The 16,416-nt window shown below is 41.7% G+C and overlaps 1 protein-coding gene across 3 annotated transcripts in view; it reads left to right on the top strand.

Annotated features, from left to right (window-relative positions):
• SUPT3H (SPT3 homolog, SAGA and STAGA complex component) overlaps positions 1–16,416 on the top strand; it is a gene marked incomplete at its 5' end in the record, with an annotated part of 232,500 nt that overhangs the window by 174,130 nt on the left and 41,954 nt on the right. For 2 of the 3 annotated variants that reach the window (XM_079970024.1, XM_079970023.1), the window contains 4 exons: positions 10,262–10,337; positions 14,474–14,586; positions 15,544–15,651; positions 16,229–16,414. In XM_079970024.1, coding sequence (XP_079826150.1) covers positions 10,262–10,337; positions 14,474–14,586; positions 15,544–15,651; positions 16,229–16,414 — 483 coding nt within the window. The remainder of the gene's footprint in view (positions 1–10,261; positions 10,338–14,473; positions 14,587–15,543; positions 15,652–16,228; positions 16,415–16,416) is intronic. The other variant, XM_079970025.1, reaches the window with a different exon arrangement.

The following is a 16,416-nucleotide window of genomic DNA, read 5'->3' as shown; positions in this document are numbered from 1 at the left end:
AATCTGAGCGTAATGTAGCCAGTCTCGCACTTTATCCTTCATTTTCTCCAAACTCTGCAATTTCCAATTGTCTCCATCTTTTTCTAAAATTTCCCAATATTTTGGCCATTTGGCCTCCATATTGGGTTTTTTTTCGGGCCTTAGCTTCCAGAGGTGAAAGCCACCTTGGAGTTTTATTTTCCAATAAGTCTTTGTATTTTGTCCAAACATTAAATACTGCTTTCCTGACAATATGGTTCTTAAAGACCTTATTGATCTTAACCTTATCGTACCATAAGTATGCATGCCAGCCAAAAGCATTGTTAAAACCTTCCAGATCCAGTACGTCAGTGTCCTCTAGAAGTAGACAGTCTTTTAGCCAGCAGAAAGCTGCGGCTTCATAGTACAACTTTAAGTCCGGCAGGGCAAAGCCCCCTCTTTCTTTCGCATCAGTTAGTATCTTAAACTTAATTCTGGGCTTTTTGCCCTGCCAGACAAATTTGGATATATCTCTCTGCCACTTCCGGAAGCACTCTGTCTTGTCCACAATCTGCAATGTTTGAAACAAAAACAACATCTTTGGCAATACATTCATCTTAACAGCAGCAATTCGGCCTAACAAAGAAAGCTTCAGTTTTGTCCAACTATCCAAGTCTCTCTTAATTTCAGACCAACATTTTTCATAGTTATCCTTAAATAGACTCAGATTCTTTGCTGTTATATTTACCCCTAGGTACTTTACTTTTTTAACCACAGTTAGTTCTGTTTCTCTCTGAAACCGTTCCGACTCTGTATCTGTCAGATTTTTCCCCAGCACCTTAGTTTTCTGTTTGTTTAGTTTAAATCCCGCCACCCGACCAAAGTCTTGAATCAGTTGTAGTACTCTTTTTGTACTAGATTCTGGCTCCTGCAGGGTCAGAACTAGGTCATCTGCAAAAGCTTTAAGTTTATATTGTTTCGCTCCGACCTGAATCCCTTCCACCAACCGGTCCCCTCTAATCATGTTCAAGAGCACCTCCAGAACTGATATAAATAACAAAGGGGAAATCGGGCAGCCTTGTCGTGTTCCTTTTTCAATATTAAACTCTTCTGTAACCACATTGTTTACTATCAATTTAGCCTTTTGTTCTGAATATATTGCGTCAATCCCATTCTCAAAACCCCGACCCACTCCCATTTCTTTTAAGTTTCCCTTCATAAATTTCCAAGAGATATTATCAAAGGCCTTCTCCGCATCTATGAAAATTAGCACTGCTTTTGTGTTTATGTCTGTTTGCAAAAGTTCCAGAATGTCAATAATGTTCCTTGTATTAGCAAACATGTGTCTACCTGGGAGAAAGCCTGCCTGGTCTTTATGAATTACTTCATTTAAAACTTTTTTAAGTCTACTTGCCAGGACATCTGCAAATATTTTGTAATCCACATTTAAAAGGGAGATGGGACGGTAGTTCTTAAGTTGTGTCTTTTCAGAATCCGATTTTGGTATCAATGTGATAAAAGCTTCTTTCCACGTTTCCGGCGCCTTCTTCCCCTCCATAATTTCATTGCTAACCTCCATCAGTGGTTGTATCAAATAGTCTTTTAATGTCTTATAATTCTTGGAGGTTAGCCCATCTGGCCCTGGAGATTTGCCCAATTTCATGTTATGAATGGCTTGTTCAATCTCTTGGCATGTTATTTTACTGTTCAGGAGAGATCTATTTTCTTGTGACAATTTTTTAAATCCATTTTTCTCCAAAAATTGTTTAATCTCAACCTCGTCCTGCGGCCCTTGAGTATATAATTTTTTGAAGTATTTCTGGAAACACTTTCTGATCTCCGTGGGGTTCTGAATGTTTCTTCCTTCAATTTCCAAATTTGTAACTGTATTTAATTTTTGTCTCTTCCTCAACTGCCAAGCTAGCAGTTTCCCACATTTATTTGCCGATTCAAAAGTTTTTTGTTTCATTAATTTAATCTTCCACTCTATTTCCTGATTTATCAGTTTAGAATATTGTGCTTGATGAAGTTTGATTTCTCTCAAGATCAGCAAAGACTTCGGGTTTGATCTCAACTTCTTCTCTAATTCTTTTATTTTCTCCAAAATCTTATCTTTTCTGTTGTTTTGTGTCCTCTTCCTTACAGCATTCTGTTGTATCAAGAACCCCCTCATCACAGCTTTGCTTGCGTCCCAAATAATTCTTTTTTCCACCGTAGTGTTCATATTTATCTCAAAATAGTCCTTCATAGCTTTCTGGGCCTTCTTAATAATCTCCTGATCTCTAAACAAGTTGTCATTCATCCTCCATCTAAAGGAGCCGGTTGGTAATAATGTCATATCCATTTTCAATGCGTTATGGTCGGAGCAGGTTTTTGGGCAGATTTGCACCTTTCTGACCTTGGGTGCCAGACCTCTAGTTATCCATATTTGGTCAATTCTTGTCCAAGTCAGCTGGGCTTCAGAGAAAAATGTTCCTTCTTTCCCCAAGGGGTTTTTCGTTCTCCAAATATCAATCCATTCCATATTGTCCGTCAGTTCAAAAAAAGTATTTGGTAGTCTGCCGTCTTTTGTGACATTTTGGCTTTGTGACTTATCCATATTAGTTGATACGACCCCGTTCATGTCTCCCATCATAATGATGTTGTCATAGTCCAGATAATCCAGCATGATCTCATGCAACTTCTTAAAAAATTCCGATTTCCCTTCATTTGGTGCATAAATTCCTAATATCAGAATCTTTTCTCCTTGATGTTGTATTTCAATTGCCAAGATCCTTCCATGCTCATCTTTAAATAAAAATTTAGGTGACAGGCTCTCTTTTGCATATATCACCACGCCTCTCTTCTTTACTTTATCAGAAGATATAAATTCCTGACCAAGTCTTTTATTTATTAGTACTTTTCTGTGGAGCCTAGTCACATGTGTTTCTTGTAAGCAAATAATGTCCAGTTGTTCCTTTTTTAATATATGAAAATTTTTTCTCCTTTTTTCCGGAATGTTGCAGCCATTTATATTCCAACTCAAAAGTTGCAGAGACATCCTGAATAAATCTGGTTATTTTTCTAGGAGTGGTACCCTGTTCGCTGGATCTTCAGGATCCGAGGGTGCAGGCACCCCTGGTGCTTCAGGCCCCGAGGGTAATTCCAGTCCTTTTTGAAGGTCCTCTCCGTACGCGGTCAGAAACTTGTCTCTATCTTCCAGTGATCTGATTTTAATCTTCTTCCCTCTAAAAGTGAAGGATAATCCTTGAGGAAAATCCCACCTGAAGATAATTGAATTGCTCCTCAACAATCTTGCTAATTCCAAATAATCAGATCTAAGGTCCAACAGTTGTTTAGAATATCCTTGTAAATTTCAATTCTTTTGTCCAAAATGTCCAGTGACTTTCCGTAATGCAGGCCCAAAATCTTGTCCCTTTCCTCCTTTGATCTCAATGTTATTAAACAGTCTCTGGGCTTCTCTTTCTTTATAAGTCTTCCAAGTCTAAAAGCTGATATGATTTTAAAATCTTTTTCCTCCAAGTTCCAAAACTTGGAAAATTCTTTAGTCAAGAACTCAGCTAGGTTGCCTTCTTCCACTTCTGGTACCGACCTTATCCTTAAATTGGTCTGCCTGTTCTGTAGTTCTATCATAGAAAGATAGGTCTGGTGTTCACCTACTTGTTTTCTGAGTGGTCTTACCTCTTTTTCTAAATTACCCAGTCTTTGGCTGGTATCCTCAGCCAATTTCCGATTTTCGCCTGCAGTCTCCTTCAGTTCTCCAATTGCTTGTACATTCTGTGCAACTTGTCCAGTTAATCTATTTAAACATTCTGTATTATGATCAATTTTAGCTGTTTGCTGATCAACTTTTTTCTCCAAAGAATCCAATTTTTCAAGAATTTTCTCTAAAGTAGAGCCAATTGCACCTGAGGCCATCTCTTCCAATTGTAATTCCTCAGTCTCTCCCTCCCCTGCCCGTGGCAGAGAAGCGGCTTCTTCCTCAGAAGTCAGAGTAGGCAAAGTAAGCACAGTAGGCACAGATGATCTACGTGCCTGAGAGACTGCGGTTAAAGTTGTTTGTCTGGTTCTCGGTCCTTTTTTTCTTACGCCACTCATTCCAGAGTTATCTAAAATTCAAGGTCAAGCTGAGTTGTTCCCATGAGAAAACAACGGCCCAGATGGTAACAGTCAAACAGGAGGCCGGGAAAAGGAAAGTAAAACAATGTCACTGCTGTAAATCCCAAATCCTCTAGGGGGAGCTTAAAATGTCTTTAGGGAAGAAGTCAATTCCAATAAAAATAATAAAATCTAATTTAATGTCCAGGAACCTTCAATAAGGTAGCTTTTAGCAGAGTTAGTATTTTAAAAAAAACCACAGTGTTTCAGACAGTGCTTACTGGCATTCCGAAAGGTGCTTCAAAGTAGCCAGTCCAAACTCCCTCAGATTGTTTCAAAGTTTAAGTTCAAAGTATCCAACCCTGCAGACTGACTGCTCAATTACTCAGGCAATTCCAGCACCTGGGTTTCTTGCTTAAATTGTAATCCAAATAGAAGAAAGGTATCACAGTCCAAGTAGAAGTCATATAATCAATTACTTAAAGTCTTTATTCTGCTTAAAAATAATTTCCACGGGTGTCCAGATCAGTTAGGTTAAAAGTTCACTCTTTGCCTCCACTCCTCCGGCTCTTTGCTTTGAAGTTCAGTGTCAGTGGAAGACGGACTTCCTATTTTTCGTCACTCTGCTTTCAGCCAAATTCAATGTTTTAGGTCTCAAAATTTTGTAAAATCCTTATTACTCACGGATTGTTGCTTTCCGAATCAGAAGTTTAAGGAAGAAAGATCAGCGCTCACCAGCAGCAGCAACGCGGCTTCACTCCGCCGATTGCGGAACGACCCACAGCGCCGCAACCCCTTCCGCGATCCGGAGCCCCTTACGGGGTTCCTTCAACGTTTTGGGGGCTGCTCCTGGCGCCCGCCGGGTCCCAGGACCACAGGCTTCTGCCACCTGTGGTTTTTCAAGATGGGTCTCCGCTTCGCCGCAGCGGACGACCCGTTTTCAGCGGAGCTTCCCTCTCCCGACTAGGAAAGGGCAGCCATTGCCATTCGCGCCGCCTCCGGAAGTCGGAAAACGTTTTCAGTAAAGTTAATATTTAGAACTTTCAGTGAAACTCAGCTTGAACAAAATTCGTTGGTTTGAAATTATATTGATGAAGCAAAAACCACAATAATAATATGTGCAAAGGTCAGAGGGGGCAGGGTTTCTGTTGAGGCAGGTGATTAGCTGTGGGAGGAGCTTATCAGAGCTTGCAGGGCAGCGGTGCGCGCCTAGGGGCGTGCGCAGTTTGATCCATCTTTAGATTTAGGGGAGCTAGTCTCAAACGTTTGTTGGGGAAGACCTAAGTTTTTTCGGGGGGAGTTATTTGTCCTGTCTTCACGCATTTTATGATGGAGGACCGCTGTAGCCACCCCCAATGACACGTTCTCAAGATGGAGGGTGAGGGAACAGCTGCAGTCGCCTGCGGTTCCTGCACAATGTTTGCCATCTTGCCAAAGGTTGCAGGCAGCTTTACCTGCAGCAATTGCATGTTGATTGCCCTCTTAGAAGACAAAGTCCAGCAACTGGAGGAACGTGTAGCTACGCTCCAAAGAATTAGAGAGCTGGAGCTCTTCTTGGAAGCAACAGAGCACACCGTCTCCACCAAGGAGGAGACAGGGGACTCCCCTGAGAAGGAGGCTAGTTCACCAACACAGGAGCCAGATATATGGAGAAACGTGACTCAAAGAAGTAGGAGGTCCTGATTGTTTAGAACGTGTAGACACAAAGTCAGAAAAGCTAAAGCACAGAATGAACTCAAGGCTTGCTAGAGAGGTTAAAAGCAACAAAAAAGGCTTTTCTGGGTATATTCGTAGCAAAAGGAAGAACAAAGAAACAGTGGGGTCACTCAGAGGAGAAGCTGGTGAAATGCAAACAGGGGACACAGAAAGGGCTGAACTCCTCAATGCCTTCTTTGCCTCAGTCTTCTCCGATAAAGAAAACAATGCCCGACCTGAAGAATTTGGAGCAAATGATTCAGCAGAGGAAACACAGCCCAGAATAACTAAGGAGATAGTACAAGAATACTTGGCTAGTTTAGATGTATTCAAGTCTCCAGGGCCAGATGAACTGCATCCAAGAGTATTAAAAGAACTGGCAGATGTGATCTCAGAACCACTGGCAGTCATCTTTGAGAATTCCTGGAGAACAGGCGAAGTCCCGGCAGACTGGAGGAGGGCAAATGTTGTCCCTATTTTCAAAAAGGGGAAAAGAGAGGACCCAAATAATTATCGCCCAGTCAGTCTGACATCAATACCAGGGAGGATTCTGGAGCAGATCATTAAGCAAACAGTCTGTGAGCACCTAGAAAGGAATGCTGTGATCACCAATAGTCAGCATGGATTTCTGAAAAATAAGTCATGTCAGACTAACCTGATCTCGTTTTTTGACAGAATTACAAGCCTGGTAGATGAAGGGAACGCAGGAGTGCTCTGATGGTGTTTCCTGCTTGGCAGGGGGTTAGACTCGATGGCCCTTGTGGTCTCTTCCAACTCTATGATTCTATGATTCTATGATTCACTGGATGTAGCCTACCTTGATTTCAGCACGGCATTTGACAAGGTGCCCCATGATATTCTTGTAAAGAAGCTGGTAAAATGCGGTCTTGACTATGCTACCACTCAGTGGATTTGTAACTGGCTGACTGACCGAACCCAAAGGGTGCTCATCAATGGTTCCTCTTCATCCTGGAGAAGAGTGACTAGTGGGGTGCCACAGGGTTCTGTCTTGGGCCCGGTCTTATTCAACATCTTTATCAACGACTTGGATGATGGACTCAAGCGCATCCTGATCAAATTTGCAGATGACACCAAACTGGGAGGGGTGGCTAACACCCCAGAGGACAGGATCACACTTCAAAACGACCTTGACAGATTAGAGAACTGGGCCAAAACAAACAAGATGAATCTTAATAGGGAGAAATGTAAAGTATTGCACTTGGGCAAAAAAAAATGAGAGGCACAAATACAAGATGGGTGACACCTGGCTTGAGAGCAGTACATGTGAAAAGGATCTAGGAGTCTTGGTTGACCACAAACTTGACATGAGCCAACAGTGTGACGCGGCAGCTAAAAAAGCCAATGCAATTCTGGGCTGCATCAATAGGAGTATTGCATCTAGATCAAGGGAAGTAATAGTGCCACTGTATTCTGCTCTGGTCAGATCTCACCTGGAGTACTGTGTCCAGTTTTGGGCACCACAGTTCAAGAAGGACACTGACAAACTGGAACGTGTCCAGAGGAGGGCAACCAAAATGGTCAAAGGCCTGGAAACGATGCCTTATGAAGAACGGCTAAGGGAGCTGGGCATGTTTAGCCTGGAGAAGAGGAGGTTAAGGGGTGATATGATAGCTATGTTCAAATATATAAAAGGATGTCACATAGAGGAGGGAGAAAGGTTGTTTTCTGCTGCTCCAGAGAAGCGGACACGGAGCAATGGTTCCAAACTACAAGAAAAAAGATTCCACCTAAACATTAGGAAGAACTTCCTGACAGTAAGAGCTGTTCGACAGTGGAATTTGCTGCCAAGGAGTGTGGTGGAGTCTCCTTCTTTGGAGGTCTTTAAGCAGAGGCTTGACAACCATATGTCAGAAGTGCTCTGATGGTGTTTCCTGCTTGGCAGGGGGTTGGACTCGATGGCCCTTGTGGTCTCTTCCAACTCTATGATTCTATGATTCTATGAAAAGAGGCTTTTGTGCTCCACCTTACTCCTGACGCCCTTTTAGGTTGAGATCTTGGCCTGCCTTTTCGTTACGTTGGAAGATTCCGGACAACGTACATGCATAAACTAGCTGCATGACTTCAAAGGCTTCTATGTCTTACATACTCATTCAAACTAATGGATAGGACAGAAAGAACAGTCTGCTTCATAATGCAGGGATAAGTAAGATAACAAAGACTTCTCTGTATATCTGCTCTTTATTGTCAAATCTGCAGTTTTATCACAACATCCATCAATCTGTCATAAAAAGGTTTTGTTAGCTGCAGCACAAGGCTCAAAGTGTGTCTAATCTTTAAAATGGTTCCTGCCCTTCTGCCCTCTTTTTCTTTGGTTTCCACTTAAGCAAAAAGTGGATTTAAGAAGAGCAAGTTGGTTACATTTTATAATGAAAGTCCTGAGATAAGTTTTAAGACAGCTAGGATTTGGAACAGAATGTTCAACTCTGTGATATTTAACTGCTGTATGGTACCGTTTTCATTTTTTCTTTTCATTGGAGGCAGATCTTCTTTACTTAACTAGGAGCTGGTTTGTGTAAAATATATTCTTTGTGGTCTCTGTGAAGCCCCATAAAGTGTTGGAGCTTTGAGAGGAAGTTTCTGCCGATTGTCCTGGCTTGCACCTTTTCTCACCCCACACATAAGTAATGAGTGGAGCTTGTGCTTTCCTGCTCAATTTCAGAATTAATTAATTCAAATATATGCAATAGAATTTATTGCTTGTGGTTCTTTTGTATCTTCATATGTGTCTTTAAACCTGTGATTCCATTGGTTAGACCAGGTACCACAAAAAAGTATTCTGTGTTCTTCTGGGATAAATCTTCACATCACAAGATAGATTTCCATTTCTATTCTGGCATGCAGTATTTCTTTGTTAGGCATTTGTGTTGCAAGCCATGGAGGAGGAGGATAAATCCACTTTAAACTTAGGTTAATCTTGAGTTGCTTGAATATGCAGGATACTCTGTCAGTGGTAGATGATACGACATCAAGATTTCTTCCAAACGTACCAGGGTTCTAAAACTAGAGGACTAAATATAAACTGTTGCTTCTATGCTTACAAGCTAAATTAAGCAAAATTAATAATTACTACTTTCTCCTTTCTGGATTTATGCATGTTCTGTCAGGTTCATAAGTGTTAATTATCTATTTGTGTTGCTGTGAGTCAAGAGTGTTCCAGTTTTGGCTCCACTGAAGTTACTTGCTTTAGTGTTCAAAAAATGCATGTGGCAATTTCTTGGAGTGTTTTGATGCTGTTCTCAGCATGATTTTGTCCTCCTTTCATCACTGTCCTTGACAAAATTTACCCAGATATGGGCAATTAATCCAGTGGTCAGTGTTCTGCCAACCAACTGATTCATTAGCTCTGATAGCCAGTTGCGTTAATCAGCAATAAGGGCTAATGATGCTGAGGAAAATGAGAACAAAAAGAAGGGAAATGGCACTAGAAGTTTCCCAAATCTTTTGTGTTAAAATGTTTCTCACTTACAGGCAAAGTTCCCATATAGATGTGCTAAGGAAACATAGGAGTAAGGTCCATTTTAAATCACCAGCATTTCCTTCAGTGTAAATGTGTTCAGAATTTCAGGGTCAGTTGCACATAATTTAGGCAAGGAGCATTGCCTTTTATGTTGAATAATGAGAATAGAGCAGATGAAGAACCTAAGCAAATAATAATTAATAATGTTTATACCCCGCTCATCTGGCTGGGTTTCCCCTGCCACTCTGGGCGGCTTACAGTACATATAAAAAATTGTAAAACATCAGACATTAAAAACCTCTGTAAACAAGGCTGCCTTAAGATGTCTTCTAAAAGTCAGATAGTTTATTTCCTTGATTTCTGATGGGAGGGTGTTCCACAGGGTGGGCGCCACTACCGAGAAGGCCCTCTGCCTTCAAGCAGATCAGAAGATGGGTTTAGCAGTTTGGCCAGTTTTGTCTTGTCAATTTGCACAGGCAGCAAATAAATGAGTAACGTAAAGAGAACAACCTGGATTACAAGATGGCCCAATGAAGAGGCCTCTGATTTCAGATGTTTTAAAACCAGTATCATAATATCTGCTGTGCATTGATGCAGTAAAGGATAAAGAGCAAAGTCAGGGGATATATGTCATATGTAATAATTTCCTGTGAGGACAGCAATGCAATATGCATTGATGATCATGGACTCATCAATATGCATTGATGCATTGATGAGCATGGAGCTTTGATGAATTGATGCATTGATGAGCATGGAGCTTTGATGAATTGTCAGAATGTTCAATATCATCAACTTTTGTTTGCTTGCTTGCTTGCTTGCCAGCCACTCATCTGTCTAGATTGCCCCAGCTACTCTGGGTGGCTTCCAACAAATTATGCAACCACAGTAAAACATCAAACATTAAGAAACATTGAGAAATTAGTAGTACTAATTTAGTGTTGAGAGTTGCTTTCAGGCCTACAGTTGGAAGGGTTTCGTGATGCTATGCATTTGGATCTATGAATAACAAGTGTTGTTTATATTGTTTTGCAGAGGGCAGAAAGACAAGCACGAATGATGGACTCTGCACAATATGCAGAATTCTGTGAAAGTCGTCAACTAAGCTTTTGTAAGTGTTATGCCATAATAATTATGCTGTTCCAGACTGTAATTTTACAATATATTGTAATCAGACAGATAAAGTATGCAACACCCCCTTAATTTTATTTCTGAGTTGCAAGAGGGAGAATGCACTCCAAACGTCCTTCTCATGGCATGGATCCTCTGCAGGAGGTTTTGCATGTGGCATGTGGCACATGTGGCATGTGGCAATGTGGTCTCATTGGTGCATGGGAGGATGTGTGTTAGATCCAGGGCTGGGCGATAGCAGCTTTCCAACATTGTGGTGTAGCATCATAATGTTGAAAAGGAAGGAGCATCCTTCGGCCCCAGCCCTGTGAGGCACTGGGGTGAAAGCCCTGCCACTCCCTCCACTGACAGCACCCGGCGACGTGCAGAGGGGAGGAACAAGCAGCACCAGCCCTGGGCCCAGGTGGCACCAGGATGAAACAGCTGCTGCTCCTGCGGCTGCCAGCACTCGACGCAGGGAGGAAGGAGGCAGCACAGAAGGAAGGTAAGGCACAGGCAAGCCCCACCCACTGCTGGGTGAAGGTGCCTTCATGCTCTGGCCATCAAACCGGTCCCGGACGATGTCTTGATACATTGCCCAGGCCTAGTTAGATCTGAGATGTAGGAAGCTGTTTCATCGTATCCAGGAGCTAAGAATTGGGAGCAGAGACCATGGCATCACCATGACGTCAGGTGAAGTGATTCCCTTTGCCTGGGTGGTTTGAAGTCAAATCATGTAGGCAAAGGTATAGGGGGTTGCTGCCCCCCCATACAGTGGTCTCTGTAAACCCCACTTCCTTTGCCTGCACAGTTTGATATCAAACCACATGGGCAAAGACGGTTTGGGAGGTACTGCCTATCAGCTGCTAGGAGGTGTTTGCAAACCCTTCTACTGGCAGGGAGCCGTCCCCTCACCTGCCACACATCTGCTACCCTGTGTGATGTCAGGTATAAGGCAGGTGGCTGTGGTTTGGGGAACCAGCTTCGTGGCCAAATTAGGAACCCTGTTAAGGCTTTGGAGGCCCATAGTTCTCCAAGTTTAACATCTGTTCTGGATAACTTGGTGGTAGCATTGTTGCATTAAACAGTTAAGCCTTGTCCCACTAACCTTTTAGAGTTCTTTGAGAGTGTCAATAAGCTCGCAACTATTCATGTGGGTTGGCAGTTATTGTGTACTTGGATTTTCAAAAAGCTTTGGAAATTCACACTTCTATGAATTTTGTAATGCAGTTGTCCAGTCAAATGATGTACACACACACACACAAAAAAAAGCTTATAGAATCATAGGCTTGTAGAGTCTGACAGACCACTCTGGGAATGGAATGTTGGACTAGGTAGCATAGACTTGGTGGTTGTTCTCCACTGTCTCCGAAATGTGTTCAGAAATGCAAACAAGCCAAGTGAATTGTGAAAGCTTTGAGCACAGAAAATGAGATGTCTAAACAGTATTCTTTTCTATTATGGAAAGAGATCATCCCCCTTATCTTAGCATTTTCTAAACTGTTTATCTTCCTTTCCAAATCTGTTTCTCTGTTGAAGCACCCCAAACGTCTGTCCTGGAAGCCCAGGGTGTTGCAGAGGGCTCTGCTGATTTCAGAGCACTGGTCATGCCCACTGGGTCTCAGCATCATTCTGTGCAAATTAAGGATGAATACACATATCATATTTTCTGAGCAGTGAAGCCACTTTGGAGGCCTTTTCCCCCCTACATTCATTATAAATGTACTTGGTTCTCTATGGAGTTGAGCCCTGGGAAAAAATGGTTCTGAACATTTCACATGGAAGTTGGCGTCACATGTTATTGACTGACTAGCCCCCCCCCCCACACACACACATTATCAAGAAACCACCACCACTTTGGAGCAGGTTTCCTCCTTTAAAAAGCATTTAAAATAAATGATAATATATGAACATTGCTTTGTTTTATTTGTGTTCTTGTTTTATTATGTAGTTTGTGTTTTTATATTGTATTTTTATTCTGTGAAGTGTCTTGAGGGCAGAATACAAATTTAATAAATAAAAATAAAATAGAAAACATTCCACCTATTGGGTACAACTGCTGTCACACTAGAATTTCAAGCAGGGAAAGGGAAAGCTGGATCGCAGTTCAGTAGGATCATTAGCAATGGAGGATAGTTCTAATGAGATTGTGGTGTAGCTTAAGGTTCACTCTAAAAATTTACTTGTACAATGTTTCTGTGAGAGGCAAGACATGTCAACTGCCTGCTTGACCCCTGACCTGGATGAAACCTATTTGAGGAAAATATTAAGAACTTTATATTTTTCAGAGTAATGGTCTGCACCTCATTAGTGAGGTCTGTCACACAAGGTAAGAAAGTTCAGCTGCAGTTGATGAGAAAAGTACTTGATCATCAGTTAGTAGTTATTTGAAGTTAGCTAATGTTAACTAAATTACTGTATATTTTGCTCTATAAGACTCACTTTTTCCCTCCTAAAAAGTAAGGGGAAATATGTGTGCGTCTTATGGAGCAAATGCAGGCTGCGCAGCTATCCCAGAAGCCAGAACAGCAAGAGGGATTGCTGCTTTCACTACGTAGCGATCCCTCTTGCTGTTCTGGCTTCTGAGATTCAGAATATTTTTTTCTTGTTTTCCTCCTCCAAAAACTAGGTGCGTCTTGTGGTCTGGTGCATCTTATAGAGCGAAAAATACTAACTTAGTTTCCATTTCTGCCCAACATGTTTTCTAAATTAATATTTGTAAGCTTCTTTCTGTGCTTGTTTTAAATTACAAAAATCATCAGTGCATCCTGCTGTTGTGCTAAATAACATAATGAAAGCATTAGAACTTTAACAAACTTAAGAAACAACCCATTACAAAGATTTGTGGGACACAATTACAGTCGGCTTTGTTATACAAAAAGAGAGCACTGCAGAAGCAGATGATACTTACGAGTTGCAAGTTGGAGATAAAGAGACCGCACTGAAAAGCACAACAGAAGAAGTACATGGCATTGCATTATGAAAGCACAATGGTGTCCCATAGCAAGCATTACATTTGGAGAAATGAGTAATTTGCTTATGGATCACAATGTGAAAAATAAATGACACATCCAAGATTGCGCCCTCTGTAAATGTCAAACAGTGAGGAAGCTGGTCTTGTAAGTAGTGGCGTTACTATTTCAGTGCCTTTTTGTGAGCTTAGTTTTTAGACCATTGCATGACATCTGTAAATATTGCGCTGACAATTTTTACATATTAAAGTAATGTCAACATCTGAGAAGGTTGTGATGCACTCACAGTTTGCACCAAATAATTATATATTTGAGACCACACCAATATGAATCTTCAATATGCAAAATAGTATCATTGAAAACCCTTGAACCTGAGAAGCATTGAGGGGATGGGACACAGTACTGTATTATTTATTCATACACAGAGGGCAAACAAGAATAATGGCTATATTTTAATAATCCTAGTTACAGATAGGTAGCCGTGTTGGTCTGCCATAGTCAAAACAAAATAAAAAAATTAAAAAAATTCCTTTCAGTAGCACCTTAAAGACCAACTAAGTTAGTTCTTGGTATGAGCTTTCGTGTGCATCTGAAGAAGTGTGCATGCACACAAAAGCTCATACCAAGAACTAACTTAGTTGGTTTTTAAGGTGCTACTGGAAGGAATTTTTTAATTTTGTTTTAATAATCCTATTTAAACCTGCTAACCTGAGAAGTACCATATGGACATAAGGATACCTACTCGGAGGTGCAATTGAAGGCTGGGTTCAGTGCACATGGACTTTGGTCTGACATCATAACACAACACAGAACACGCCTTAATGTCATTACATACAGGCAGCTCTCAGTTTGTGCACGTTCAGTGCTCCTGGGTGCTGCTGGAGCTGGTGCTACATCTGGATGTTCATGTGGCCTTAATATTAATGAGCTTCAGTCAGCATGCCAACTAGGAGCTTTCTGGAAGAAGCAGACATGTTCATTGGTAATTAATGCCTAATCACATTCTGGTTCTCCTAGATCACAGCCACTGTGTTCAGGATCCAGAATGGCAACTTCTGCTCCTTATGCCAAAGGGTTATCATCTCTTGCCGTTTATGAATAGTGAAATGTAGAAGAGGAGGAGTCAACATTAACATTGCACCTCTTTTGTGTTTTATCTGCCCAGCCAAGAAGGCTTCCAAGTTCCGGGACTGGCTGGACTGTAGCAGCATGGAAATAAAACCCAATGCTGTTGCCATGGAAATTTTGGCTTATTTAGCTTATGAGACTGTCGCACAGGTAAATGAGTGCACTACATGGATCAGAGAATTTGCGGTGGGGAATGCCCTTCCCTTTTCATGCACACACACACACACACACACACACACACACACAAACAGTGGTACCTCGGGTTACAGACGCTTCAGGTTACAGACTCCGCTAACCCAGAAATAGTACCTTGTGTTAAGAACTTTGCTTCAAGATGAGAACAGAAATTGTGCTCCGGCAGCAGCAGGAGGCCCCATTAGCTAAAGTGGTACCTCAGGTTAAGAACAGTTTCAAGTTAAGAATGGACTTCCAGAACGAATTAAGTTCTTAACCCAAGGTACCAGTGTGTGTGTGTGTGTGTGTGTGTGTGTGTGCATGCTGTGGAGTGTAAAATGATGCTATAGACTAATGCAACACAATGTGCAAGATAGGTTGGAAAACTCTGCATGTATATCCAGTATATCTGAAGGAGAGTCTCCACCCCCATCGTTCTACCCGGACACTGAGGTCCAGCACCGAGGGCCTTCTGGCGGTTCCCTCACTGCGAGAAGCCAAGTTACAGGGAACCAGGCAGAGGGCCTTCTCGGTAGTGGCGCCCTCCCTGCGGTACGCCCTCCCACCAGATGTCAAAGAGAACAAGAACTACCAGACTTTTAGAAGACATCTGAAGGCAGCCCTCTTTAGGGAAATTTTTAATGTTTGATGTATCACAGTATTTTAATATTTTTCTGGAAGCCGCCCAGAGTGGCTGGGGAAGCCCAGCCAGATGGGCAGGGTATAAATAATAAATTATTATTATTATTATTATTATTATTATTATTATTATTATTATTTGAAAGGCAAAGATCCAGACCTGTCCAAGCACATGCTACATAATGGCTGTGATATTTTTCAGAATGAAGTTGAGACCTAAACTTTACAGTGCATATCTTTGTTAATAAAGTAGCCAACAAGTAAATAAGACTGGCTCTTCCATTTTTCCCTCAGCTGGTGGACCTGGCCCTTCTCGTCAAGCAGGACATGACGCCCAAAGCCGGAGACCCTTTCAGCCATGCAGTATCTGCTACTTTCATTCAGTATCATAGTTCTGCTGAGGTAAATATAAGACCAAAGATGAACTTGGCATATCAGCACAGGGCCATTCTTTCAGTGGTTCTTGTGGGTCTTTCTCGACCCAATCCTCTCCCTTCTAGGAGAATGAGTACAATTTCGCTTGCATTTGCTCCTCTGTGTCCTAGTGGGTTATTGTGCTGCTTCTTGTATGTGTGAGGTCCATAAAGAATCATGCTGGCATGCTTGCTTGTAAGAGGGTCCATGGAGAGAGATTGGCTCCAGCCCATCCTAACTCCTTACAACAGATCAAGAGGAGGAATATATTACGTATATTTTAAATATTTTTATTATGTCTACTTGTTGATTTATCAGTACTTTTTCATAAATAATCACACTATTTTATGCAAACAGTTTTGATTTTTTAAATATTTGGTTAAGCCATCTAGAAATTTTGTTTAATTATACAAATAAATGTCATTCACTTACCTGGTGTGCCCCAGATTCTAAACTAGAGCTCTGGAAATTTTCTGGGTTTGTGCTTGCACTGCCTGGTGACTATATTCCGAGAACAATAGTAATAGTCAATTAACTCAGTTTTAACTGCTGTTGGTCTATTTAGATGCATGTTTTGGGGCAAGCAACAAGTCTGAAGACCAGTCCAGACTCTCCTGAAAGCACCCCCCCACCAACGCCCACCCCTCCAGCTGCAGGCCCACAGCACCTTGGGAAGGCTCCATCTGGATCCATGGGCAACGGCAGCATTGGGCAAGACTCCTCAAAAGCCAAGCAGCGAAAGAGGAAGAAAGT

Source organism: Podarcis cretensis (genome assembly GCF_951804945.1).
Source record: "Podarcis cretensis genome assembly, chromosome: 3".
Lineage (NCBI taxonomy): Eukaryota > Metazoa > Chordata > Lepidosauria > Squamata > Lacertidae > Podarcis > Podarcis cretensis.
The sequence above is the reverse complement of the archived record's forward strand: the minus strand, read 5'-3'. Positions and strand labels throughout refer to the sequence as shown.